Here is a 27,308-nt window from a genome sequence, read left to right on the forward strand (position 1 = left end):
TTGACGATAACAATACTGTGCTTCCCTTCGGGCAAGCACACTAATAAAGAAAACTTGACGATAACAATACTGTGCTTCCCTTCGGGCAAGCACACTAATAAACTAGAATGCGTTTCGTGAACGAACTGCGAGAGTGTGCTTGCTCTGTGACAGAGAGAACAAGTGCCAATGAATTAACATGTATTTACATCTACTCAATCAGTGTAGTGGGGCCTTCTTCCAATATATTTTAGCAAGCAACCAAGCTCAACCATTATATTTTGGCTCCACTGACGTTTAGACATATGAGGGTATCTTTGTTGTTCTGTTTTTGTTTGTTTGTTTGCTTGTTTATTGTGAAAGGGTCTAGTGTGTTACATTTGGTCATAGCCTAATAGTTCCAGAGTCTCGTTATACTGACTTACTGAGCTAAGTGAATTGTTGAAATTGTTATCTTGGTAAAAGGAAACATCTCTGCAACAATATTGGAATGAATGCGGTTACATAGCCAGCTTTACTTAAAGGGATAGTTCGGTTTTTAACCCATGAAGTTGTATGGCATCTACATCACCAGTGTAATGCAATCCACGCTGACTTACCTCCGACAGCGTCCTGTGAGCAGAGTTCTCGTCCAGTTTTGGTCAAACCGAAAGTAGTCCGGCAGGTTTCTAGACCCAGGAAAATAAAACGTTTCTCTTCCCAAAACATTATGTGTTCAAAAGAGTGATATATTTGCATCCCAAAACCGTTGTAGTGGAAAAAGTCACACCTCGTTATCACTTGGCCCTATTTTCAATACGCTCGATAATGCAATCTCACAGCCAGAGTCTACCTCTTTGATTCGCGAAAGTTGATTCGCGAAAGTTTGATTCACCAAAGTTGCCTGAGAGAAACGTCCATCACAGGAAAACGATAAAAACTGAGACAACATTTGATAAAATTGACATAAAGCATCCTTTTCCTGTGATGGACGTTTCTCTCAGGCAACTTTGGTGAATCAAACTTTCGCGAATCAACTTTCGCGAATCAAAGAGGTAGACTCTGGCTGTGAGATTGCATTATCGAGCGTATTGAAAATAGGGCCAAGTGATAACGAGGTGTGACTTTTTCCACTACAACGGTTTTGGGATGCAAATATATCACTCTTTTGAACACATAATGTTTTGGGAAGAGAAACGTTTTATTTTCCTGGGTCTAGAAACCTGCCGGACTACTTTCGGTTTGACCAAAACTGGACGAGAACTCTGCTCACAGGACGCTGTCGGAGGTAAATCAGCGTGGATTGCATTACACTGGTGATGTAGATGCCATACAACTTCATGTCTTAAAAACCGAACTATCCCTTTAAAGTTTATTGTAAGATAGGCCTATATGTTAGACTTAATGCAGTTAGAGTTAGACTGTAGGTCTAGTATCAAACGTAAGCAACACTTTTACTGTATAGCTAGAGAGCACGTGTATCACATTGGTTTATAGTCTGTCAAATTAGTTCTAGTTATTGGTGTTCGTTGGCATAAAAAGTTAGTCTTCTCTTATAAGCCTATAGTACATCTGATTAGAGCTAGCAACCATGAAAAACCTCTTCTGAAACTAAGAAGGATAACTATGACTAAATGTAATAATAATAATAATATTATCTTTATTTTGTATTGCGCTTTATCAGATACCCAAAGTCGCAGATTACAGAGTCATAGAGGAGGGGGGGGGGGGGGGGGGGGGGGGTAGTACAGACAGGGGGGACAGTACAAGCAGGAGACATTTACATTTACAGGCAAAGAAAAAGGGGGGGGGGGGGTATTACAGACAGGGGGGGACAACACAAGCATACACAGCACAAAAAGAAAACGGAGTTTTGAGATGTAACAGGGGGGTAGAAGTGTAGGCAGTTGGGTAATGGTGGCTAGGGATAGGGAAGATCATAGGCTTGGGTGAAGAGGTACGTTTTGAGGCGGGACTTGAATGTTGTGAGGGAGAGTGGCGAACAGATTGGGGGAGGGAATTCCAGAGTCGGGGTGCAGTGCGTGAGAATGCTCTGTCTAAATGTGACTAAAACTAATATGCATTTTTGTCTTAAGACTGAATCTAAAATAGCTGCCAAAATTAATACATCTCAGTGTTCATTTTGGCAGCTATTTTAGATTCAGCAGCTATTTTAGATTCAGTGCATATTAGTTTTAGTCACATTTAGTCATAGTTATCCTTCTTAGTTTCAGTCTAGTTTTCGAAAACTGAGCACACTACAACAGCTACGCTGTGTGTACATCCTCAAACGTTTTTCAGTTAACCTAATGATTCAAGGTCTCTCATGAATCATTACTCCCAGGACACGGGTTAATGTTAACTCACGCTATCGGTCACAACAAGTTACTTGGGATATGCTACCTCATAGTTAGCTAACGTTAGCTAGCTAAACGTTTACAGAGGCTAACGTGAAGCTTCAATCAAAAATTATTAGCTAGCTTTCCAAGCTAGCTGACACAACCTAAACACTCGACTGCCCCTTTGAAGTCAACTTAACGTTGGCTAATATATTCTAATAACTAGTTATCATTGACAGTTACAAGCTAATTTACCAAACTCCTTTCTGTCCTAAATTGAGCAGTTGCTGGTGTGAGCTACAATATGGGAGCTAGCAAAGCCATTTCTAGCTCTACTTCACAATACTGCTGCCTAGTGTAATAGGTTAACGTAAAACATAAATGTTTATAAAGTATCAGACATAAACAGGATACAACACACCAGTTACCAATTGATATTATGTGTTTATATATACCGAAAATGTCAGTAAATCCAGATGATGATTATGCTGCTGCTGCTGTTGGTCCCGTCGCAGGTCCCGTCGAAAACCCTGGAGTCGCGACCCTGTCAGTTGTTTCCATGTGAAATCAATGGAATGCTTCACTTTTTGGCGCCGTATTGACAACTGTCTGTCACTCGCACACTGTGCTTGTAAATTATTTTTCAAGTTTGCACGTACCTATTTATGCGAGTGAAATACTCGCACTGTAGAGCCCTGGAAGGTGTCTCTTAATATTCCTACAGTTGAATGGAGAACGACTGATAGAGCGGGTGACGTCACAATAGCTCAACCTTCCCCATGTTAGTCAATGAGAGAAAAAGGGGATGAAAAAATGGAATAAAAAAGGAGTGACAAGGAGTACCGCCACGAAAAGTCATAGCAGCTTGCACCGGATCGGGCCGGACGTTTTGGTGTTTGAATGGCGTCTCTAGCTCAATCGGGCGAGGAGTAGTTAGCTGCAAGAAAAACGTACGGAATAAATAAATAAAGAAAACTTGACGATAACAACTAGAATGCGTTTCGTGAACGAACTGCGAGAGTGTGCTTGCTCTGTGACAGAGAGAACAAGTGCCTATGAATTAACATGTATTTACATCTACTCAATCAGTGTAGTGGGGCCTTCTTCCAATATATTTTAGCAAGCAACCAAGCTCAACCATTATATTTTGGCTCCACTGACGTTTAGACATATGAGGGTATCTCAGAGTTTCGTTATACTGACTTACTGAGCTAAGTGAATTGTTGAAATTGCTATCTTGGTAAAAGGAAACATCTCTGCAACAATATTGGAATGAATGCGGTTACATAGCCAGCTTTACTTAAAGTTTATTGTAAGATAGGCCTATATGTTAGACTTAATGCAGTTAGAGTTAGACTGTAGGTCTAGTATCAAACGTAAGCAACACTTTTACTGTATAGCTAGAGAGCACGTGTATCACATTGGTTTATAGTCTGTCAAATTAGTTTTAGTTATTGGTGTTCGTTGGCATAAAAAGTTAGTCTTCTCTTATAAGCCTATAGTACATCTGATTAGAGCTAGCAACCATGAAAAACCTCTTCTGAAACTAAGAAGGATAACTATGACTAAATGTGACTAAAACTAATATGCATTTTTGTCTTAAGACTGAATCTAAAATAGCTGCCAAAATTAATACATCTCAGTGTTCATTTTGGCAGCTATTTTAGATTCAGCAGCTATTTTAGATTCAGTGCATATTAGTTTTAGTCACATTTAGTCATAGTTATCCTTCTTAGTTTCAGTCTAGTTTTCGAAAACTGAGCACACTACAACAGCTATGCTGTGTCCAGGTACATCCTCAAACGTTTTTCAGTTAACCTAATGATTCAAGGTCTCTCATGAATCATTACTCCCAGGACACGGGTTAATGTTAACTCACGCTATCGGCCACAACAAGTTAACCATTCTTTCAGTATAAGCAACTTTTGCATAGCCCCGCACAGCTAGGATAGCTCACGTTACCGTAGTAGGAATACAAGCCTTAGTTCACTATATCCACACAACTAAATTTATGAATTACTTCACAGGTTTACTTAACAACTTGAATTAAGGAAAATGATCCCCCGTTACGGCTAGCTGAAACTGCCAGTGGATACTCCCGTTACGTAGTGTTAGTTAGCCTTTAGCCCCGTACTCAGATGTTACAGCTGCTTAACACAGCTAGGATAGCTCTGCTTAACACAGCTAACGTTACCGTAGTGGGAATACAAGCCTTAGCTCACTATATACACACAACTAAATTCATGAATTACTTCAAAGGTTTACTTCACAAAATGGCGTCTCCAACGTTAACGTAACGTTAATTTATATGTTAGCTGCTACGGCTAACTATCAGTTTCCATTAAAATTTCAGTCAGTACACTGGAAATGCTGCCATTCAACTCACCTTAACGAAGTGGAAATACGGTAGCTAGGTTAGAAACTGTAGTTACTCTTATTCTTTCTCAAAGTTGAATTGAGAGGGACAGAGAAATACGGTTCCTCTTTTTCTTTTTCAAAGTTGAATTGAGAGGGACAGAGAAAATGCGGTTCCTTGGATTTAGCGGAGGTGTGAGTGAGAAGCACAGCTGCAAGCCAGTTTAATGACCCTATTATGACGTCATAATGGCAGAGACCTCTGCCATGCAAGTCTATGGAGAAAAAAGGGGATGAAAAAGAGGGATAAAAAAGGAGTGGCATGGGGTACCGCCACGAAAAGTCATAGCAGCTTGCACCGGATCGGGCCGGACGTTTTGGTGTTTGAATGGCGTCTCTAGCTCAATCGGGCGAGGAGGAGTTAGCTGCAAGAAAAACGTACGGAATAAAGAAAACTTGACGATAACAATACTGTGCTTCCCTTCGGGCAAGCACACTAATACTGTGCTTCCCTTCGGGCAAGCACACTAATAAACTAGAATGCGTTTCGTGAACGAACTGCGAGAGTGTGCTTGCTCTGCAGTGCAGTGGCCGAGTGCGCATATGTTGTTGAGGGGCCTCACAGACTGATATCTGAGAACAAAATCTGTATAGTACTGTGTTTTCTGTGGTCATAGTCATAATAGTTCCAGAGTTTCGTTATACTGACTTACTGAGCTAAGTGAATTATTGAAATTGTTATCTTGGTAAAAGGAAACATCTCTGCAACAATATTGGAATGAATGCGGTTACATAGTCAGCTTTACTTAAAGTGTATTGTAAGATATAGCTTGTTAGACTTAATGCACTAAGAGTTAGACTGTAGGTCTAGTATCTAACGTAAGCAACACTTTTACTGTATAGATAGAGAGCACGTGTATCACATTGGTTTATAGTCTGTCAAATTAGTTCTAGTTATTGGTGTTCGTTGGCATAAAAAGTTAGTCTTCTCTTATAAGCCTATAGTACATCTGATTAGAGCTAGCAACCATGAAAAACCTCTTCTGAAACTAAGAAGGATAACTATGACTAAATGTGACTAAAACTAATATGCATTTTTGTCTTAAGACTGAATCTAAAATAGCTGCCAAAATTAATACATCTCAGTGTTCATTTTGGCAGCTATTTTAGATTCAGCAGCTATTTTAGATTCAGTGCATATTAGTTGTAGTCACATTTAGTCATAGTTATCCTTCTTAGTTTCAGTCTAGTTTTCGAAAACTGAGCACACTACAACAGCTACGATGTGTCCAGGTACATCTTCAAACGTTTTTCAGTTAACCTAATGATTCAAGGTCTCTCATGAATCATTACTCCCAGGACACGGGTTAATGTTAACTCACGCTATCGGCCACAAGTTAACCATTCTTTCAGTATAAGCAACTTTTGCATAGCCCCGCACAGCTAGGATAGCTCACGTTACCGTAGTAGGAATACAAGCATTAGCGCACTATATCCACACAACTAAATTCATGAATTACTTCACAGGTTTACTTAACAACTTAAATTAAGGAAAATGATCCCCCGTTACGGCTAGCTGAAACTGCCAGTGGATACTCCCGTTACGTAGTGTTAGTTAGCCTTTAGCCCCGTACTCAGATGTTACAGCTGCTTAACACAGCTAGGATAGCTAACGTTACCGTAGTGGGAATACAAGCTTTAGCTCACTATATCCACACAACTAAATTCATGAATTACTTCAAAGGTTTACTTCACAACTTGAATTAAGGAAAATGGCGTCTCCAACGTTAACGTAACGTTAATTTATATGTTAGCTGCTACCATTAAAATTTCAGTCAGTACACTGAAAATGCTGCCATTCAACTCACCTTAACGAAGTGGAAATACGGTAGCTAGGTTAGAAACTGTAGTTACTCTTATTCTTTCTCGAAGTTGAATTGAGAGGGACAGAGAAATACGGTTCCTCTTATTCTTTTTCAAAGTTGAATTGAGAGGGACAGAGAAAATGCGGTTCCTTGGTTTTGGCGGTGTCAGTGAGAAGCACAGCTGCAAGCCAGTTTAATGACCCTATTATGACGTCACAATGGCAGAGACCTCTGCCATGCAAGTCTATGGAGAAAAAAGGGGATGAAAAAGAGGGATAAAAAAGGAGTGGCATGGGGTACCGCCACGAAAAGTCATAGCAGCTTGCACCGGATCGGGCCGGACGTTTTGGTGTTTGAATGGCGTCTCTAGCTCAATCGGGCGAGGAGTAGTTAGCTGCAAGAAAAACGTACGGAATAAATAAATAAATAAAGAAATAAAGAAAACTTGACGATAACAATACTGTGCTTCCCTTCGGGCAAGCACACTAACTAGAATGCGTTTCGTGAACGAACTGCGAGAGTGTGCTTGCTCTGTTGCTGCCATGACCGAGAGAACAAGTGCCTTGGAATTGGGGCAGGTGTCAGCTCTCCAGCTCTCCCTGATGGATGAGCATGCACAAATGAGTATGCACAAATGAGTATGCATGAGTGAGTATGCATGAGTGAGTATGCATGAGTGAGTAAACATGAGTGAGTATGCACGAGTGAGTATGCACGAGTGAGTATGCATGAGTGAGTATGCATGAGTGAGTATGCATGAGTGAGTATGCACGAGTGAGTAAACATGAGTGAGTATGCATGAGTGAGTATGCATGAGTGAGTAAACATGAGTGAGTACGCATGAGTGAGTACGCATGAGTGAGTAAACATGAGAGAGTATGCATGAGTGAGTATGCACGAGTGAGTATGCATGAGTGAGTATGCACGAGTGAGTAAACATGAGTGAGTGAGTATGCATGAGTGAGTAGAGCCCTGGTATGGAAGGTGTCTCTTAATATTCCTAGTTATACAGTTGAATGGAGAGGGACAGAGAGAGAAGAGGAACCGTGCGCAGGTGTCAGTGAGAGTTGTCAGTGAATCACAGGTGCAAGCCAGTTTAATGAGCCTATTATGATGTCATAATGCCTCAAAGTTCTGCCATGCAAGTCTATGGAGAAAAAAGGTGATGGAAAAAGAGGAATAAAAAAGGAGTGGCAAGGAGTACCGCCACGAAAAGTCATAGCAGCTTGCACCGGATCGGGCCGGACGTTTCGGTGTTTGAACGGCGTCTCTATCTCAATCGGGCGAGGAGTAGTTAACTGCAAAAAAACTACTAGAATAAAAAAAATAGTAAAAAACGAAGAACAATAGTGTGCTTCCCTTCGGGCAAGCACACTAATAAAGAAATAAAGAAAACTTGACGATAACAATACTGTGCTTCCCTTCGGGCAAGCACACTAATAAAGAAAACTTGACGATAACAATACTGTGCTTCCCTTCGGGCAAGCACACTAATAATAGGAAAGCCTACAATAACAATAGGTTACCTCCTACCGGAGGAAACCTAATAATCCATTTAGTTATGTGTGCCTTAAACAGACAAATTGTTGGTGAATGCTAGTGATTTCTAGAGTATAACTGAGGATAAGAAGAGCACATGTAAGCTTTTTCACATGCGGTGAGCTTCAATCTCCAGTCATATCCAGGTCACGCCCCCCCTTTTACATAATGATGGGACGCTATTGTGATGGTAATTGAGCCATGCTTTTTGACCCTCTGCAGCTTTAAGGTAAGTGGTGGTGCCGCCATGTTTGATGATCTGCTATTATGATTTAACATAGGTGGTGGAATCCTTTGATTCTCCTGGCCTGCCATGCTGCTTTGACACCTCTTTGCTGCCTCGTGGGGCCTCCGGCTCTCTCATGCTCCACCGGTTAACATCACTTCCACCAAGCCATGGCTCAGTTAACCAGAAGAAAACCCCTCAACAGGACGGCTTGATCAGATTGCCTTGGGCCCTGACTGGCTATAAATCTCTCCCCACCTATGCACACACAAGGCTGGCCGCCAGCGCAGGCCTTTCACCTCTTCGTCCAGCTAGTCCCCCAGAGACACCCTGCCCACTCCAATCTCCCAACCCTCCTTCGAGAGCCAGCCTCTAGTGTCCCTCTCATGCAGACAGAGAGAGTGAGATTCTTAATGTGTCAAAAGCAGGGTGAAACCGTGAAAGTGTGAGGTGTGTGTGGGTGTGATCATGTTTCCAAAGTGGGACATGTCAAGAAGGTAAGATAATGCGGCATGGGAGAGCCTTATGGCATATACACATGTGCAGTCACTAGTGGTAAGTGTAGGTGGAGTAGGAAGGGGTTTAGAGCATCCACTGCTGCCATCAGAGTGATGCAGGGATTCAACAGAATGAAAAGACCCACCACACCACACCACCAACTCCAACAGGTAAAGCTGATCACACATTGATTATAACTGCAATGCAGAACATCATTCAATTGTGTGTAAGATTTTGTAAATGGCATTGTTGAGTTCTAGTCGAATCAAACAGATAGAGTAGTCATCTTTTTGCCTTATATATTTATAGTTGTGAAACCAGAGAGAATTCAGCAGAAAAAGTTGAACAGCAACTTTATAATTTCTTATTTTCTGCTATTACTGGGCCCGTATTCACAAAGCTTTTTCTCTTACCACTAAGAGTACTCCTAAGTCACACTTAAGGTTTCTAACTCAAAGTTTTCTCCTAAATTCTAGTCACAAAGCTGCTGAGACTAACTTTTACTAAGGAAAGGCAAGATCTCTTAAGAGACAGACTCCGTTACTGACGGAAAGTCTCATGCACAGGCTTGCTTACATGTGCTTCATAGCCTACCGTTAAGTACAAACAAACAATAACTAACCATCGAAATTTACAAATAAATATATATATGCTATAGGGGATACATTTATGAAATATGATTCCCACAGACTGAGTGAGTTCGCACAGTTTTCAGACTGCATTCGTATAATGACATGTTTGTGAAGACAGGCACAATTTTTACAATCAAACGTTACATTTAAATCAAAATCATTCCCTTCTGATTCTGCATTCCAAAACACTTAAAACAATAGAAATGGCAATTTTCCGTTTTTCTGGGAATTGGCAGTTGAGTTATGAGTCGTCTCGACTACTTCTTAATTTCCAGACTTAGGTGCTAGTTTTATAGCTAAGGGGCTTTGTAAATTACTCTTAGTAAAACAAAATAAAAGTCCCAAAGTTAGGACTGACATGGCTGTAATTTTAAGGAGTTTCTCCTAAATCGGCAGGTTAGGAGCTACTTTTATCCTTCAGATGCTTTGTGAGAATGGGCCCTGGGGCCGTATTCACAAAGCCTTTTATCTTACCACTAGGAGTGCTCCTAACTCGCGCTAAAACCTTTTACGTAGGAGTAATTTCTTAAAAGTGATTCACAACGGCTCTGAGACCTACTCATACTAAGGATAATACCAACTCCTAAGCTTAAGATAAAAACTCCGTTGCTATGGATGACGTCGCTTCTCATGCACGAGTTTAGAAGGGGTGAGGACGGTGATTGGTTGTTGACAGGCTCTCTCATTAAAAACTCAGTCCTAACATCCCCCTAACTATCCCACTAAATAAACAGAAAATAAGAGAATAACCTAGGCTTCAAATGAAGTCATATTAAATAGTTATGGACAGTGCACTTAGCAGAATGCACACGCATGATGACAAGTTTGTGCATCCAACGAGAATGACGCTTTGCACGTTAAATTGCCGAAAAAAACACGGAAATTGCATGAAATCAAAGAAGTAATAATTAAAGCACCCTGCAAACTATGCGTGAGGCAAGGGAGGACATACGTGTTAGCATAAATGCTTCATTCCCTGCCGTGTGTCGCTCTGTCGATGACTGCGAGAAGCGGTGGTATGCGCTCCAGTCACAATGTAGGATGGAGATTGCGGAGTGGACTTTAAAAGAGCCGTCGCGGCTACAGGTATTGTGTCACCAAAATAGGCCTCATGCGTATACTTGCATGTTGTAGTTCAACTGTGCTCCCGGTTGTGGATTGAGGAAGGGTGTCAAAAGCCATGTCTTGCATGGATGGCCACTGTCACCCAACAAGTGGCATCCAGCAGGTACATGGTGCCGCTCAAAAAGCTGGCGCAGACCGCGCTCTCCATTAAAATGCGCGAATCGTGAGTAGATCCAGGCCACTTCGCAACAATATCCATGATTGTGAAATTTGGATCAAACACTATCTGTGTATTAATTGAATGTACCTTTTTGCGGTTTACAAAGACGTCCTCATCTCTGGATGGAGCAATTCAGGGGCGTCGTTAGGCCTGTTTTAGGGGGCCTGAAGCCCCCCTAAAATGTTCTTCAGCCCCCCCAAATGTTTTGCCATTATTGGCTTTAAAAAAAACAAAAAAACGTTTTATTTTTTATTTTTATTATGGTGATGACATTAAATTAAACTAATGTTTCTCACATGGACAAGTTATTTATAACTCTAACATGATACATATGTGCGTGCGTTCTGGTTTGTATGTTTACTTCCCCTTCAAATGACAATCCAATAGCCTTTCATCATCATCGTTAATGATACAAACCCCGGGGATCTTGCGCAGGCTGCTGCGCTGGCTCACTACAAGGTAGCGTCTTTTCAACGACATCATTATAGCCAAGGAGTTTAGCTCAAAGTAAATGAGGCAAGGAGTGAAATTGTAAGTACAGGTAGTTACAGAATTTGGTTATCTGTAGTTGTTAACGATTGTTACTTGCTTAAATTTAGGTTTACTTGAGGTAAATGAAAGGGATAATTGTACTGGGCTATGTTAACACTAAGCTTGCTAGCTAGCTTGCTGTTTTGTTAAACTGTCTCCAGTGAGCAAGAGTGTGAACGACCAAATTTGAAATACAAGAAATAACTAGCGGCATCTCTCCATTCCTTGCATTATTATATCTCTAATATTTCGAAACAATAATATCAGTCCCTATAGAATGTTGTTGCTTAGAATCAGTTAATGCTAGTGAATCCTCGTTTTACTTGATTATAGTGAATGCATTCCCTTCTGCTCATAATAAAACAAGTAAACAACTCAGAAGTTGACACTGCCAAATGAGCAATACATATATACTGTGTTGTCAAATTTCACTATGACCCTGACATTCTGTCTCTTGTGTTATCATTAACTGAATGCAAGCTAAACTACAGAGCAAAATCACTCAGTCTCTCTGAGTGAAACAATCTATGAACTGTATGAAACTATGGATATCCGCGGCCCCAAACGGGCCCCCCCAAAAATAGCTGCGCGCGCGCGCAACACATGCCACACCCATTGGGGCTAAGCCCCCCCTTTCTCGGAATCCTAGAAACGCCCCTGCTAATGTGTGTTCCATCGATGGCACCCACGACACCGGGCATTCCTGCAAACGCCATGAAATTGACCTTGATCCTTTGAAGTAGGCGATTGTCCAAAGGGAACCGGATAAACTGTTGTACAATGTGTGGTCTACAGAGTGCGGTGATTGTTTGATGAATGAATCGGCTTACTGATGATTGCGATATTCTGAAGTCGTCTGCGTTGCAAAGTTGCATTTTCCCCGTAGCCAAAAATCTTAATGTTATCAAACATTTAACTTCCGGACTGATTGGGTTGTTTCGGATAGTTGGAGACATCCCGCACTAATTCTAGTAAAATGTTGATGCCTTCACGGTTTAAACGATATCTTCTCAACAATTCAGAGTCGTTCATTGTCTCCAACACGTTACGTCTGGCTTCAGCCATTTTAAGACTTTTTGTGAATAGGTCTTAGTGACTTAGGAGTCCTCATGAGGAGTTTTAAGCTGTCCTAGACTTAGGTGCTACTTTTAGGGATAAAATATTTTGTGAATTGCTCTTAGTAAAAAAAAATAGGAGTCCTAAATTTAAGACTGACACGCCCATTATTTTTTGGAGTTTCTCCTAAATTCGCCACTTATGAGCTACTTTTAGCCCTAAGATTTTTTGTGAATACGGCCCCTGAACTCGTTAGACCATAATGTTGACATATTCTACAATGGAGTTACAAGCCAAGACACTCACTGGATTAACTAGTTGAGGCCAATGAGCAACACTATAAAATATGTTATCTTTTTGCAAGATGCTACCTCAAAATGTAATTTAAAAAATTGACTCTTCTAAGATGAGGTTGAAGCCTGTCGTGGAGAGATAAGACCACCTGACTGCTTTGAAGGAAGTGCAAGCTGCACACAGTAGTGAAGTTTCCCTTACCATGTTTATGGAGGACACCGGCCCGATGCTGTTCACATAGATGTCAACATCAATCAGTGTAGGTTTAACTGCAAAGAGAGAGAAACAAAAGAGAAACCACGTTAATCTCCCTCGGGGCATCTCCCGACATCGAGCCGAGCCAGGCCACCCTTTTTCAAGATCGAAGGTCAAAGATTGCCTGGATAGCACAAGGGCTTATTTATTATCAATTCCCAGCGCGTTCAATTCTAAGATGAAGCAGCGTCCCTGAGGAGCCGCTGTAATGTTAAGCATCGCTGACCGAGACACCCACACGAGTCCAAGCGGCTTGTGTGGCTCTCTCAGTTATGTTCTCCCTCCAACTCCCCAGCTTCCGTGTGTATACTCTCTTCGGTATACACAGTGAGGAGGTCGCTGAAGCCAGTTGTCTCAGTTAAGATTTAAATGGCAAATGAGCCAAGCCGAGTAATTGGTTTGCAAAGACCAAGCGTGTTTTCCAGGAAGGGACAGATAATTAAAAATGTAACTGTTCTAATTTGTATGGGCATACCTCGGACCAGGAGTTCCCTCGTATTCACAAGTTTAAATTGAGGTAAGAAGTTCAGGTGGAGTGTATAGATACCAGCATAAACACCAGCAAGCCATTCTCTGCATCTTAATCATTAGTATAAAATATGCATGAAAAAAACAAGCACACACTGGCGTTCGCAAGTTTAATGGTTCACAGTATGTTGGGTTTTGCTGGACAGCGATAGATTACCCTTGGGGATCTGCACTTCTTGACTATCATATGCTGTTTAAAGGCACTGGGAGACCATAGTTCATGCTGGTCTAAGCAGGAAAAACTGCAGGAAGGATTTCCCCCCTCAGCATATCTTGTTTTATGAACATGGCTGTGCTGATTTTTGTCAAGATTTGATCCGCATGATTTTGCTGGCTAAGGACGACACTGTTATGCACCAGCATAAAACCAGAATTCTCTGAGGTCAAACTCACAGCTGCCTAGCATTTCTACAATGGATAATTGCTTAGATTTGACTAGCAACAATCAAATGCTAACTCTTAATGATCATCAGGTGGAAATAACCCCTATACAGAATAACCCCTCATCTTTGAGTAGCAACAATTTAATGCTAACACTTCACACTGAGCGTTGCCTTCTTTGACAGGGATGCTAGAATGTATTCAGAAACAGAAACATCACTCGTGCCGTTGGCTCTTATTTTTAGCATCCATTGGTGATGATGAAACCCATCCCCAGAGTGTGTGAAGTGCTAGTGTGGCCTGTGCGTTTCCACTGACATCTGGTCAGATTGTCAGAACTCATTTAGACCAGCTCTGCTAGGACAGCTGTCCTGCACCATCTGGAGATGCCAATTAACAGTGACACTAGTGACTCTCTGCTTATTAATAGAGGTTGACTCTGATTAGAGAGGTGAGCTCAGTATTAGGTTAGTGATGGAGTACATCACCGGTTAACACAGTGGGCTATGCTAATCTACTGCGTCGCCAGACCATCACTGTCAATACACACATTACTGAACCTCACATGAGTCAAAAGGAAATCAGTCCGGTCATTGTTTTGAATGACAGAATATCTTAAATGTATGTGAAATCTATCTGAAGGCTATGTTTATGTAAAGTGATACAAAATGACAATACAATAAAATCAGCTGTAGGCTCAACATTTCCAGGTCAATAAAAAGGATGAAAAGGAAGACTTCACAGACACCTGTCGGTTAAATCATTCAAAGGGCTGCAACGACCATTAACTGCAAAGTGCCATTTTGCGGAGGGAACCCATTATGCATAGGATGTATAGCGGCACTGATTTTAAAATATATGTTTCATTAATAAATTACTAAAATTGATTGAGAGCACATTATTCTTCACTCCTGGTCCTGATGTATTTAAGGCATGGCCATGGCAGTCTCTCCCTTTGACATCTCCCCCATGCCGCAATCACTCCTGACGGCCACCCTGTGATTGACATCAGGCGCAGTGGAAAGCACTTGCTGGTGCCAGAGATGAAAAGTGCAAGCAGGGGTAGAAACCTTTATCGGCAGGGCACGGGAGGGGGGAGAAATTAAGACATGTGAGAGACAGACTGCGCCGACAACCTTTTGTTAGGCTCTCCGCAGATGTAGTACTGAATCTGTGGAAGTGGAATATGGGCGGGGGAAAGGGGGGCATCATTGCTGGAGATCAGACTGGCTCCACAGATGGGCAGAGGTGCTGATAGTTTAGGAAATTGTGCTGTGTGTGAATGTTTGTGTTTCTGTGTGTCTGTGCTGACAGTTTGGAAGATTGGGCCGGTGTGTATGTTTGTGTTTCTTTCTGTTTCTTTGTGTCTGTGTCTGGGATCATAGTTTTGGAGAACGGACAGTGTGTTTGTGTGTTAGTGTTAGTGTGTGTGTATGTCCCACGGAGGTATTATATAGACTGGAGAGAGGAAGTACCACTATTAATAATTTAAGCCGATGCTTCGCTAGCTACTTCAGACCAAGAAGTGCGAGGTTGACCACGACATCTTTAAAAATCACAGTCACAAAGCCATTCGGGAATGCACATAGTTGGCTTGAAGAGGTTTAGGCAATATCCGTGCTTTGTTGGGAGGGTAAAATTTTGGAGGACAAAACTATTAGAAGTTAAAGTGTAAAGATATAGAGCAATATATATAATATATCCAATATATAAGGATTAGCAAATGAAATTTGTTTTGTTACTGCTTTCTTTAGTCAGAAAAAGCTAGCACTTTGTGTGTGAGTGTATGTGTGTGTGTTTTTGTCTGTGTGCGTATGTGTGAGCCCTATATCACAAAAATTCCAGGGCACAATAGCCTCCGTGTGTGATGGTGCAAGGCATTGATGAGTCCATTCTCAGTTTTGAGGTGAAGGCTTTCAGAGATGAAAGTGCTGCTTTTTCTATAGAGGCTTTCCAAGAATCTCTCTGCCAGAAAGACCCACTGACATTATGACAACACTTTTAAAAGGACACCAACTTTCTTCTTTAAAAAGGCCTACCGCTGATGAGGTGGACTGGATGAACTTTAGTAGAATACTTCATGTGCACAGCACAGCATGTATGAAATATAAAGTTTAGAATTTGGCATCTTCAAAAAGTAGGAACTTCAGCCCCACTTTATATCGCACAGCTCTTGTTACAGGGCAAGTATACCAGTAAGTATAGCATAATAACACTGTTCAGAAGAGTAACAACATATTATTGTTTTATAATGAGATATGTCCAAGTTAATGTAAGCACTGAGTATCAAATAGCTGTTACATACTACTAATAACTGTGATACACTGTTCTTACATTGAGAGAGAATTGTACTGAACTGCAACAAGACTGATTATTACTAAAGAGAGATAAGACTGGTTAGGAAAGAGCAGTCTTATGTGGAGAAACAGCATGGGGCACTGCGGCATGGACTTCTGGCCTGTGTCTGATGTTAGGTCTGTCATTAGAACCTAACCGCTCTCCCTGTAGAGAACCCCTTTGCTCAGGTGTGCAGTCGATGGACCCTGACTCGGACCTCGACCCTGGCCGGGCTGAAGAAGGTGTTTGCTACCATAGAAGTCACACTCCACTCTACACTTGCTCTCTCACCATCCTCGGATTTTGGCCGGGTCCCTCAAGGCCAACCAACCCTGCCTGTTTCCTCAGCTCCATGGGTGCCCCTTGGGGAGGCTCGCTGCTTCACCCCTGGGTCTTGTCACACTGGGACTCGGTATGATGTATCTTTTCAGTGCATCTGTGTCTCAGCAGTGCACATCCATAATGTAGAAATGTCAGAGACTGATCTGAAATGATGGAATGGGCTTGTTTCCGCTACGGATATGTTAACAAAACACCTCTGGCAATGCATCAGCTGGCTGGCTGATGAGGAGATTCTAAACATTACCTACTCATGGACATTTTTTTTTTTTTAAGGGAAATAGTTCAAACTCACTGGACAGCACTGTTTGGCTTTTCCTCTCAATCATACTCTTATTTTGCTTGGCACACATGTAAATAATAGTCATAATCACGGTCATAAATGGTTAAAAGCAATAAACAGTAATCTTTTTCAGGGTTTGTTTATGCATTTATTCTAGCCTCTCATGCCATTCTACCAGTGCACTAAGAGCACACAAGACAAGGACATAATGACTACTGTTATGGATACGTGGTAAAACAAAATGGCTTACTGACTATCGTTAAGGATGCATGGTAAAACAGAATGGAATACTGACTATCGTTATGGATACATGGTAAAACAGAATGGCATACTGATTATCGTTATGGATACATGGTAAAAACAGAATGGCGTACTGACTATCGTTATGGATACAAGGTAAAAACAGAATGGCGTACTGACTATCGTTATGGATACAAGGTAAAACAAAATGGCATACTGACTATCGTTATGGATACAAGGTAAAAACAGGATGGCGTACTGACTATCGTTATGGATACAAGGTAAAACAAAATGTATTGAATAGAGAACTGATGTGTGTCATCCTGTCAGTTGCCTGATCTGTGCAAAACAGAGAAGCTGAACAAGATCGTCAAAAGACAATCGATTTTTATGGTTAAGGGAATGTGGCTATATGGCTGAAGGACACCTTTCATCAACTACAGTGAGCTTTTTGCAAACTCAAGTGGGTGGCAAATATGTATTTAAACTACCATTGCGTTTCTTTAAGCTTCGTGTTTAGGTTTGTGTCTCTTTGTTTCTCTAAAAGTGTCTGCAGGTAAAACATACAAATACATACATTATTAAATATCAAATTGAGTTCCTATGATCATCCAGAAACAATTGTTCTCTTGCATATACCGGATACTTGTAAAAAAATAGATAAATGATAGGGGGGATATAGAAATGAGAATCATGATGATAATGTTGCTATATCTATACGGCATGTGGCTAAATCGTTATATGTCGCAATTCTTACAAACTTCAGACAGAATACTTTCCAGATGTCATATACTCAAGATGTGAAGCAATAGTTCACCCGATGACACTATCTACACAACCTCATTGCAGCAGATACTCGTAAAAGGAGGCTTGAGTTATTCAGCAAAATGTCAGTGACCAGAAGGAACTGGCTGCCATCATTAAGAACAATGCTGTGAAAAAAAGGACACACTCAGCATTTCAACTCATTCTGAGCTGCAGAGAAAAGAAAAGAGATCTAACATGGGTCTGTACTGTGATCAGGATGACTAGGAACTTTTTGGGTGAACAGATCATGAAGGAAAGATGTAGTAAAGTATATTGTCACACAGAATATCTGAAAGCAGGCCTACTGAGAAAAGAGCACTGTATCATCTGGAGGGGTACATCTTTCTTCCCCTACAACCTGATCGAAATGTATTTCCCCCCTGGGTTCAAGCGGAGGTGCCATAACACCTCTGCAGCCTTCTTTCACCATTTTCACACTTCAGAGAGCCAGTGAGAGAGATTGATTGATTGATTAGTTTATTGACACACATCAGCTTTTTCCTTTACAGGAGCACTGTTCTTCCTGTGGTCAAACAGAGAGATTGATCCAATGTAATGCCATTTTTCCCATATTGTTAATCCCATTTGATAATCTAGGCTGCCTGCTCCCCTGACAGCTGCTCAGGGCTGGCTGGCTGGCCAGCGGGGTTGGGGGGCGGTCAAACACCTCTCATGTCTGACAGAGACACATTCATCACAGAGAGGAGAAGACAGGACACAGGGACAGGAGAATGGAAGAGAGGAGAGGGGAAGGATGACAAGGGAAGACAGGATAGAGGAGAAGAGGTAAAGAAGACAAGCTAGAAGAGAAAAGAAGTGAAGGGAAGATAGGATAGGAGAGAAGAGAGGAGGGAGGAGAGGAGAAAAGAAAGTTGAAGAGACCGGAGAAAAGAGGGAATGAAAGAGAACAAAAGAGGAGAATTCAGAGAGTTGAAGTGAAGAGAAATGAAAGGAAGAAAAGAAGAAACAACAGGGCAGACAAGGAAAGGAATAGAAGAGAGGAAATATGAGTAAGGGAACAGAGCTGGCCTGTGAGCTCCTCTCCTCCTCCTCCTCCTCCTCCTCCTCTCCTATCCTCTCCTCTCCTCTCCTCATCCTCCTTCTCCGGTGGCTGCCTATCTAGGGCCTCCAGGAGCTGGCGCTCAGTCATCTGTATTCCTGGTGGGTCCCCAGCCTGAGGGCCTCGCTCCGGTGACGCTCGCGCATCACCGCACGGCTCGCCATGAACAATTCATGGGCGGGATTTCATGCTCAGGTTCCGCCGCTGCCTAAAGACCGCTCTTTAAAATCTGTTAGGCCTGTGCTCTGACACACCGCCGCGGTCGCCTCTGTAATAAGCCATTCTCATGCTCGCATGGCAAAGTGCAACCCATCATTGTGCATTACTGGTCTTTAGAGGCCCTGCGTCTCAGCCAATTAAGTCGGGGGCAGCGTCTCCTGCAGACGGCCGGTGTCGTGTGCCAAGGCACTTTGCGTCAGTGAGAAGCGGGCGATCTGCTAGGATGGGCATTACACTGGTACAGTGAGAAGAAAAGTGCTTCTTACACGTTCAATTGATGTGGTGATGAGAGAATAAACATAGGGAGCCATTCGAAAATAGCTCTGATAGATGAACTCAAAAGCATGTACTGTTTTGGCATGGGAGGGGAGCAACAGGTTGTAGAGGCTGGACAAAAAGTGAGTTCTGCATTTAGACCCCGTCCCCATTAGTAAACTGCACATCCTTTCTTTGCAAATCCTTTCAAATGGGGTTAGGATTTCATTTAGGGTTAACTTAGTAACATGCACTAATGTGTACTTTAACACATTATGTAATCTATTATACTGAAATTATATTCTATAGATTCCACATGGCTGTGGATACAGATATGAATTTGAGCAAAATACTTTTTTTTTTTTCACAGAATCTTATATCTCAGTTCATGAAATATATCCAAACCCATTTGTTTATATTTGTGTTCAATGTAATTACTCAATTCTATTGTAACAAAGACACTGAATCTAAAATGAGTCCAAAAACTTTCAAGTTTATCTTTAAAGTGTGTGTTTAATCAGCTGAGATGAGACTGCAGACAATGAAGATAAATCTCATCAGCTCAGCCATCAAACTAAACAAACTCTAACTTGTGAAGATACATTAAACCCAGACAAATTCTAATCAATGATGCTAATGATAAAGCAATTTTTTTGGGGGTAAAAAAACTGAAATGAAAAGCAGAAGAAACAAGTAGAAACTGTGTCACTGCTTGCAGGGTCATCAAACTCCCTAGGAAGAGCTTAAAAGACTCTAACTCTATCGGTTTCAGACCAGACCAGGTCCACATCTGTGGGATTCAGACCAGACCAAGTCCACATCTGTGGGATTCAGGCCAGTAAAAGTCCACATCTCTCGGATCCAGACCAGACCAAGTCCAAATCTGTCGGATTCAGGCCAGACAAAGTCCACATCTGTCGGATTCAGGCCAGACAAAGTCCACATCTGTTTTAAAACAGTCTGCCGTTATGGAAGAACAAAACATTTGCATGATGTAGTGTCTGTTGTAAATATCAAATTTGTTATTTGCTGGTAGAATGGTTGAGAGTTAAACTCACAACAAAGCTAATTTTGCATTCTTATTACCAAACGTATGAACAAGCATGAAGGACGCGAGATGCCTGTCATTACTTTCCTCAGTTTAAATAACAGAGGCAGCTTCTACACCCTTGTGCAGCTCCTCAAGCAGCAGTCTGGCCTCTTGTGGTTTACGACACCATCTGAGGGCCTTGTGAGGTCGATGATGAAGAGGTCTATTAAGGAGCCGTGTCTAAGTTTGGTAGAGAGTAATGATGGTGCTGTAACTCAGGTAAAGCAGCCAAGCAGGCAGGCAGTCAGGCAGACAGCTCAGGGAGGAGCTGAGAGGAACCGAGGTGGGGGCAGCGGGGGATGGGGGGTGGTGGTGGGGTGGGGTGGATGTATTGAAGGGGTCTCTGATGCCTGGCCAGACACTCTCCTCATCTGCTCGTCCTTATCAAAGCTGCACTTAGCGGGGTTTAACGAAAGACACGGGCAGCCCTTTTTCCATCTCCGCTCACAGATTACACTTTAATAGATTCTCTGCCGGGGCCTGGCCACGCTGCTTTCGTCAGTAGCCTCTGATGCTGCCGCTGCCACCACCACCACTGTTCCTGCTGCTGCTGCTGCTGCTGGGGTGATTTGCAACCCATCAGAGGAGGATATGAGTCCACGCCGAGTGACTCGATGTGGTATAGTCATCGGATGTAGCCCCCTTTATAAAGATATAGGGGGCAGACATCTTTTAATTATTGAGGAAACACCGGGGACAGACTGCTTCAGCTTTGCCTTAGAGCCTCAAACTCAGATAGCTGCCAACTCAGGGCCAGATCTGGGCCAGATCTCCGCAGTCAGCTGCTGGTTGGGGTATGCCTCTCCGGACTTTATCACATTACTGCCATGCTGCAGATTAAACTTTAACCAGGTACACGCTGTGAAGCTTAAATGAGTTTTCTTGTGGATAAACCCGATCACAAGCAGATACTTTGCAGAGTGAAGTTTCGGTGATGGCCCAGAATTAAATAGCCATGCATGTTTAATATCTTTACTGAGGCTAGCAGATAAAGTTCTTGGTAGGAGAGAGATACACTGGAGGTATATTGGGGAGGTGAAGTCAGTGTGTGTGTGTGTGTGTGTGTGTGTGTTTGTGTGTGTGTGTGTGTGTGTGTGTGTGTGTGTATGTGTTGTGTGTGTGTGTGTGTGTGTGTGTGTGTGTGTGTGTGTGTGTGTGTGTGTGTGTGTGTGTGTGTGTGTGTGTGTGTGTGTGTGTGTGTGTGTGTGTGTGTGTGTGTGTGTGTGTGAGGGGTGGGGAGTGCAGTGTTGGTGGCACTGCATGTTAATTACAGTCCTTTGAAGATTTGCACTCTCGGCGATTAGGCTTTCATTAGGAAGTGCTCTCCATGCTCTCCAGACTGCGTCCCTGCACCTGCCCATTTAGCCTCTCAAGTGCGTCGTAAGGAAGAGGAAGAGGATGAGGAAGAGCCTGAGGGTCTGTCCCAGAGGCAAAGAGCCCATGTGCACCTCCTAACATCTCAACTGCTTCAACTCTTTTAATTTCTTACTGAATTATTTAGATCTTTTTTCACAGCCGTAACAATGTTTCTTCCCATCACACTTACTGTGGGCTGTGGAGTCTAATGTGCTTTGGGACAAGATTTCAATGTTTTGTTTGCCTTCTAAAACTTGACTAAGTGTAACTATTAAGTGTAATACAAACCTTACTGTGGTATCTTTTACATGTGCACTCTAACAGTATTTACTACAAGACATAGAACTGACAACATTAGTCATCAGCCATAGTGTTATTTTCACTATTTAGCATCTAACCTCACTATTTCCAACTTTCCCACTCCTTTAGAGTAGCTTCTTTACCGGCTAACAGTGCTAAACTGCAACACTTTTCTGGCTAACAGTGAAAAACCTTTTTTAAAGAAGTTATCCTAGGTGTATGAACACTCAACAATAGGCCGGAACTGAGATTTCTCCAAGGCTTTCACAGTTTGTCCTTGTATATTATCACAAACAAACAAATTGAACTAAGGCAATGTCACCGCAAGCACACAAATGAAAACAAAGCACATTTACCTCAAACTAGAGGCTACGGCACTGAACAACAACAACAGCAACGACACAAATTTCCCAAATGAGGGAAATGTCTTTATTCATTCTGACGCCAGAGAATGTCTCCTGAAAGAAAACAATCGTTTCCTTTAAACCAACCTTAGAATTCAATTATCGCCATGCAGTGTTTATTTTTTGCAAAAAGTTTCTAATCGACAAAAGGGGCTTTGTATTGAATCGCTGCGCCATTGGTTCTGCTGCTAAGCTCTCACCAGTGTCTGACAGCACTTTCGGTGGCAGAGACCGAGCGAGATCTGATATGGCATCTCTCCCCCCTCCAGCCAATGCATCTGTTCCAAGTAGAAGTGCTTATGAATAATGGGCTTTCTATACATAATCGAACATAGATGGCATATTCCGTCAGGTCAAATATCTCCTCATGCAGAGTACATGCTTCTCTCGTTTTGATCCTTCAGTGTATATCTAATTCTTAACCAGCTGTACATATGTCTCATACAAAATGCATTAGAATTATGAATGTTCCATTCATCTGCTAGTGATTTATTCATGGTTACTCACTTCCAATAATGCAGATATTGAAAGCGGTACAAGAACAGACACACAGGAAGAGTCACTACAGTACGAGTACCAATACCAATAGCTCGGTGATGTGACCAGCGAATGTCACAGATCTGTCTTGTTACCGCACTCATGTCTCCACATAGAGCTGCATCTCAGATGTGTCAACATACCCCTTATCCCCACCCCCTTACCCGCCCCTTTCCATAGCAGAACCAAAGCCCCCCTGGGTTCATCTGTGATGCTCGTGCCACTTGCAGCTTTTCACAGATCACAGATCATTTGAATTGCATCACGGCGCTTTCATCAGATGATATGACAACACAAACTGCTTTTTGACAGGATTGGTTGGGCTCAGTGCATGGAGAGCTTGATGACTCCGAAGTAGAAGAGGAGGAGGAGGAGGAGGAGGAGGACAACGACGAGCGGGGGGTGGGGGGTGGGGGTGAGGAGGTGGCATACAGACAGAACGCAAAGCAGGAGCACGAGCCTTAAATGAATAGTCTCTGCCGACAACATAAGGCCCACCATCTGTCCACCCTCTCCTCTGTGAGAGAGAGAATGATGGGTGTCGGCAAGGGTGGCGTGGTGTGTGTGTGTGTGTGTGTGTGTGTGTGTGTGTGTGTGTCTGTGTGTGTGTGTGTGTTTGTGTGTGTGTGTGTGTGTGTGTTTGTGTGTGTGTGTGTGTGTGTGTGTGTGTGTGTGTGTGTGTTTTTGTGTGTGTGTGTGTTTGGGGGGGGGGAGGGAATGAGATGAGGTGGAGGGTTGGAGCCACAGATCTTAATCATGACAAGCTCATTTGATGTGCTCGGCCCCCTTCCCCACCCAAGGCTAGGGCGGGCGCTGAGAGCGGGCACTGGAGGGGGGGTAAGGAGCGGGCGCTGGATGGGGGGCCCCTGGGGGAAGGTGGTGGGGATTTGTAAACTGCCCCCGGGGGAGGGAGCTGCCACCGATCTGTCGCGAGGTAACGACCTGTCGGAGGAGACGTTTACATCATAATCGAGTTGGCTCATATCGATGTTCCCCGCTGAGATGTATACGAGCTGTTATTGAGGGTGGCAGACTCATGATAAACAGCACTGATGGGGCCAGTGGAGGTCTGTCTCTCTATGTCTCTCTCTGTCTCTCTCTCCCTCTCTCTCTTTCTCTCTCAGTCTCCCTCTCTCCCTCTCTCTCTCTCCCCCTCTGTCTCTCAGCCTCTCTCTCTCCCTCTCTCTCTTTCTCTCTCTCTCTCTCCCTCTGTCTCAATCTCTCTCACAAATGCCCACACACACACACACACACACACACACACATACTCTCACTTTCTCTCTCCCATTCTCACACTGTCTTCTCCCCTTCTCTTTCTCAGTTGATTGCTGTAATTTTTTTCACTCCTCCTCTCTACCTCTCTCGTTCTCACTTAACCTCTCACTCTTCACTCCTACTCTTGTCCCTCTCTATCACTCCCTGGGCCCTATCTTGCACCCAGCGCAATTGACATTGTCACCGACGCATGTATCATTCCTATTTTGCACCCGGCGCACAGCGCGATTTTCCCTCCAGAGGCGCGCTTCGAAATGAACTTGCGTCGACATGGGCGGGGGCGGAACAGAGAAGGCGTTTCTCTGGCGCAAGTGGTATTTTGCAGTTTCAATTCAACGCTGTGCGCCGTGCGCAATTGACCACAAAAAAGCTGGTCTAATGTCAGAGGCGCAATGTCTAAAGTCTGTAACGCGTGTTCAGAACGTTATTTTAAGGGCGCATGTGCTTGCCCGCACAGTATAGGACCTATAGGCTACACTTTACTTCTGTCGTCTTCACGAGAGATTTACACCAATTTTTTGGCAAGCCATATATAATTACAAGGAAAATAAAGTATTTACCACATGAGGAAATCATTGTGATATCCATATCCAAGATATTTAAAAAATAGGCATACATCTAGCGTACACATTGACCCAAATGATTCAGGTTAATTGTAATGGCAGTGTTGTACCCGATTCAGCACCCTACGCGGCAGATGCACCCCCTCGATATTTAGTCTTGTGAAACGCCGTGTCAAATACATTCAACTTGCTCAAAGGAAAATTAGGTTAATTCATTTTGTAGTCATGGCTGGGGTAGGCTATATATTTCCACAGGACAAAAAGGTGTTCTTTTGCGTTCGCTATTATCCGAGGTTTTTGGAAGAAAAACATCGGTTGTTTGTACTCTTCAGAACAGTTCTAAAGACTGTAACCACTTGTGTTCTTCTCTTCCATCTCTTTCACAAACAATGAAATCGTAGTATAGTATTTTTCCCTGCGTTTGTTTAGGCGAACTGCTTTCCTTTCCGATCAAGCGAGTGGTGCGACGGTGCTGAATCGGGTACAGAATAATGGGTTCCCTGGCGTTCCCAGACTGCACCCATATTCACATACGTGCCCCCCCAGTGTTTTACACAACATTGCCATGAATCATGGATGTGTCAATGACATAAATGAGGATAGATTAGAGGACTTTAGAAGACGTGAGGTTGAACTGCATGTGCCGATGGGTGCAATATTATTACCATGCATACATAACCTAGTGATTCAGTGAGGGTGAACCCAAAACATCGGAAAGTATGTTTTTGTGACTTTTATTTCAAATATGTTGCCACCGAAAAACGAATGCTAGTAACTGAAAAAATACAAACGAGAAATTAAAAGTAGAACCATTTATCCAAACAAGCATGGGAAAATATTGCCGTGATTGTTTCTGGTAACACACGTTCTGGTGGCCTCACGGTCTTCCTCCCGGTATTTCCGCAATTACGATAACAAGCCGCTTTGCAATATGCGCTCCTCGCTCTTAAAGGGAATGTGAGATGACGCTCTGATTGGTTTGTTGCATATTACGCCCAAACCACACCTATGGCTGAGTAACCTCCTTTGGACCAACCCTTTTGACACTTGCGCTGGACGCAAGTGTGTTTTTTCCGCCGTTAAAATAGCAACTGCGCCATAGAGCCGCCCACACAGCTACTTGCGTTTGGCTCCGTCCTACTTGCGTTTCTGATCGGCAAGATAGGGCCCCACGTCTCTATATCACTCTATCCCTCTCTCTGTTTCTGTGCCCGGACTCCTTTAAGAGATGACCGCCGGTCTGGCCACTCTGTAACGCTGTCCCTGCTCATGTGACGGACGAGGTGGTGATGCACTGGACGAAGCATCTGGGAATCACACCCCAGTCAATCTGCCTGACATTCCCTGACAGTGATGGGGCTGGAAAAACAAAGCCCCTGGCCCCAGGCCTACGTATATTTCCTCGGCGCTCCGAGTGAAATTAACGGCGTTACTTTGTCACCTCAACGCTGAGAGATTAAAAATCCTGGGAAGAGAAGCTCACTAATAAGTCATATCGCTCCGACAGGGCTTGGCTTCACACTGACAGGGAGCATGTATTTAATATCGATTTATATTTGGCGTCGGCCAACTGCTTGGCCGCTTACATACGGCAATTTCCCAAGGGATGTGGGCGGGGGAATACTAACCACCTTATAGATGCAGAATCAGGTGCTTATTCAGAGGAGAGCCAGAGGAGACCCATAACAGTTCGACATTAAGAAGAAATGTATCACCGGGCAGAATACAACACCACCATATTTCCCCCAGCCCTTTCCCCATCAATGACCCATCAGTCCCTGTGGTACAGCTCTCTTTTACCCACAATGCCTTTAGGGAGTTGGCATCTCAACTCTGTGGGCCATTGGTTCCAGCACATCAGGACCCTCAGGGCTCCCCAACACACACCCACACTCACATACACACACACATACACCCTGACACACACACACACACACACATATATAGACACACACATAGACACACACACACAAACACACACACACACTCACACACACATACACACCGAAGCAGAGAGAACCATACAGACGCAGAGAGAACCTCAAACCCACAGGTGTGTGTGTGTGTGTGTGTGTGTGTGTGTGTGTGTTTATGTGTCTCTGTATGTGTGTGAATGTGTAGTGTATGTGTGTGTGTGTATGTGTGTGTGCGTGTCTGTGTGTGTGTGTGTCGTGTGTGTCTGTGTGTGTGTGTGTGTGTGTGTGTGTGTGTGTGTGTGCGTCTGTGTGTGTCTGTGTGTGTCTGTGTGTGTGTGGTGGTGTGTGTCTATGTGTGTGTCTATATATGTGTGTGTGTGTGTGTGTGTGTGTGTGTGTGTTTGTGTGTGTGTGTGTGTGTGTGTGCGTCTGTGTGTGTCTGTGTGTGTCTGTGTGTGTGTGGTGGTGTGTGTCTATGTGTGTGTCTATATATGTGTGTGTGTGTGTGTGTGTGTGTGTGTGTGTGTGTGTGTGTGTGTGTGTGTGTGTGTGTGTGTGTGTGTGTGTGTGGTGTCTCTGTGTGTG

At 43.1% G+C, this 27,308-nt stretch overlaps 1 protein-coding gene across 1 annotated transcript in view; it reads right to left on the reverse strand.

Annotated features, from left to right (window-relative positions):
- Positions 1-27,308, reverse strand: part of gabrg3 (gamma-aminobutyric acid type A receptor subunit gamma3) — a gene marked incomplete at both ends in the record, with an annotated part of 145,501 nt that overhangs the window by 109,812 nt on the left and 8,381 nt on the right. Inside the window, one exon of the mRNA XM_080832482.1 lies at positions 12,780-12,847. Coding sequence (XP_080688608.1) covers positions 12,780-12,847 — 68 coding nt within the window. The remainder of the gene's footprint in view (positions 1-12,779; positions 12,848-27,308) is intronic.

The sequence above is a fragment of the Sprattus sprattus genome (genome assembly GCF_963457725.1).
Source record: "Sprattus sprattus genome assembly, chromosome: 2".
NCBI lineage: Eukaryota > Metazoa > Chordata > Actinopteri > Clupeiformes > Clupeidae > Sprattus > Sprattus sprattus.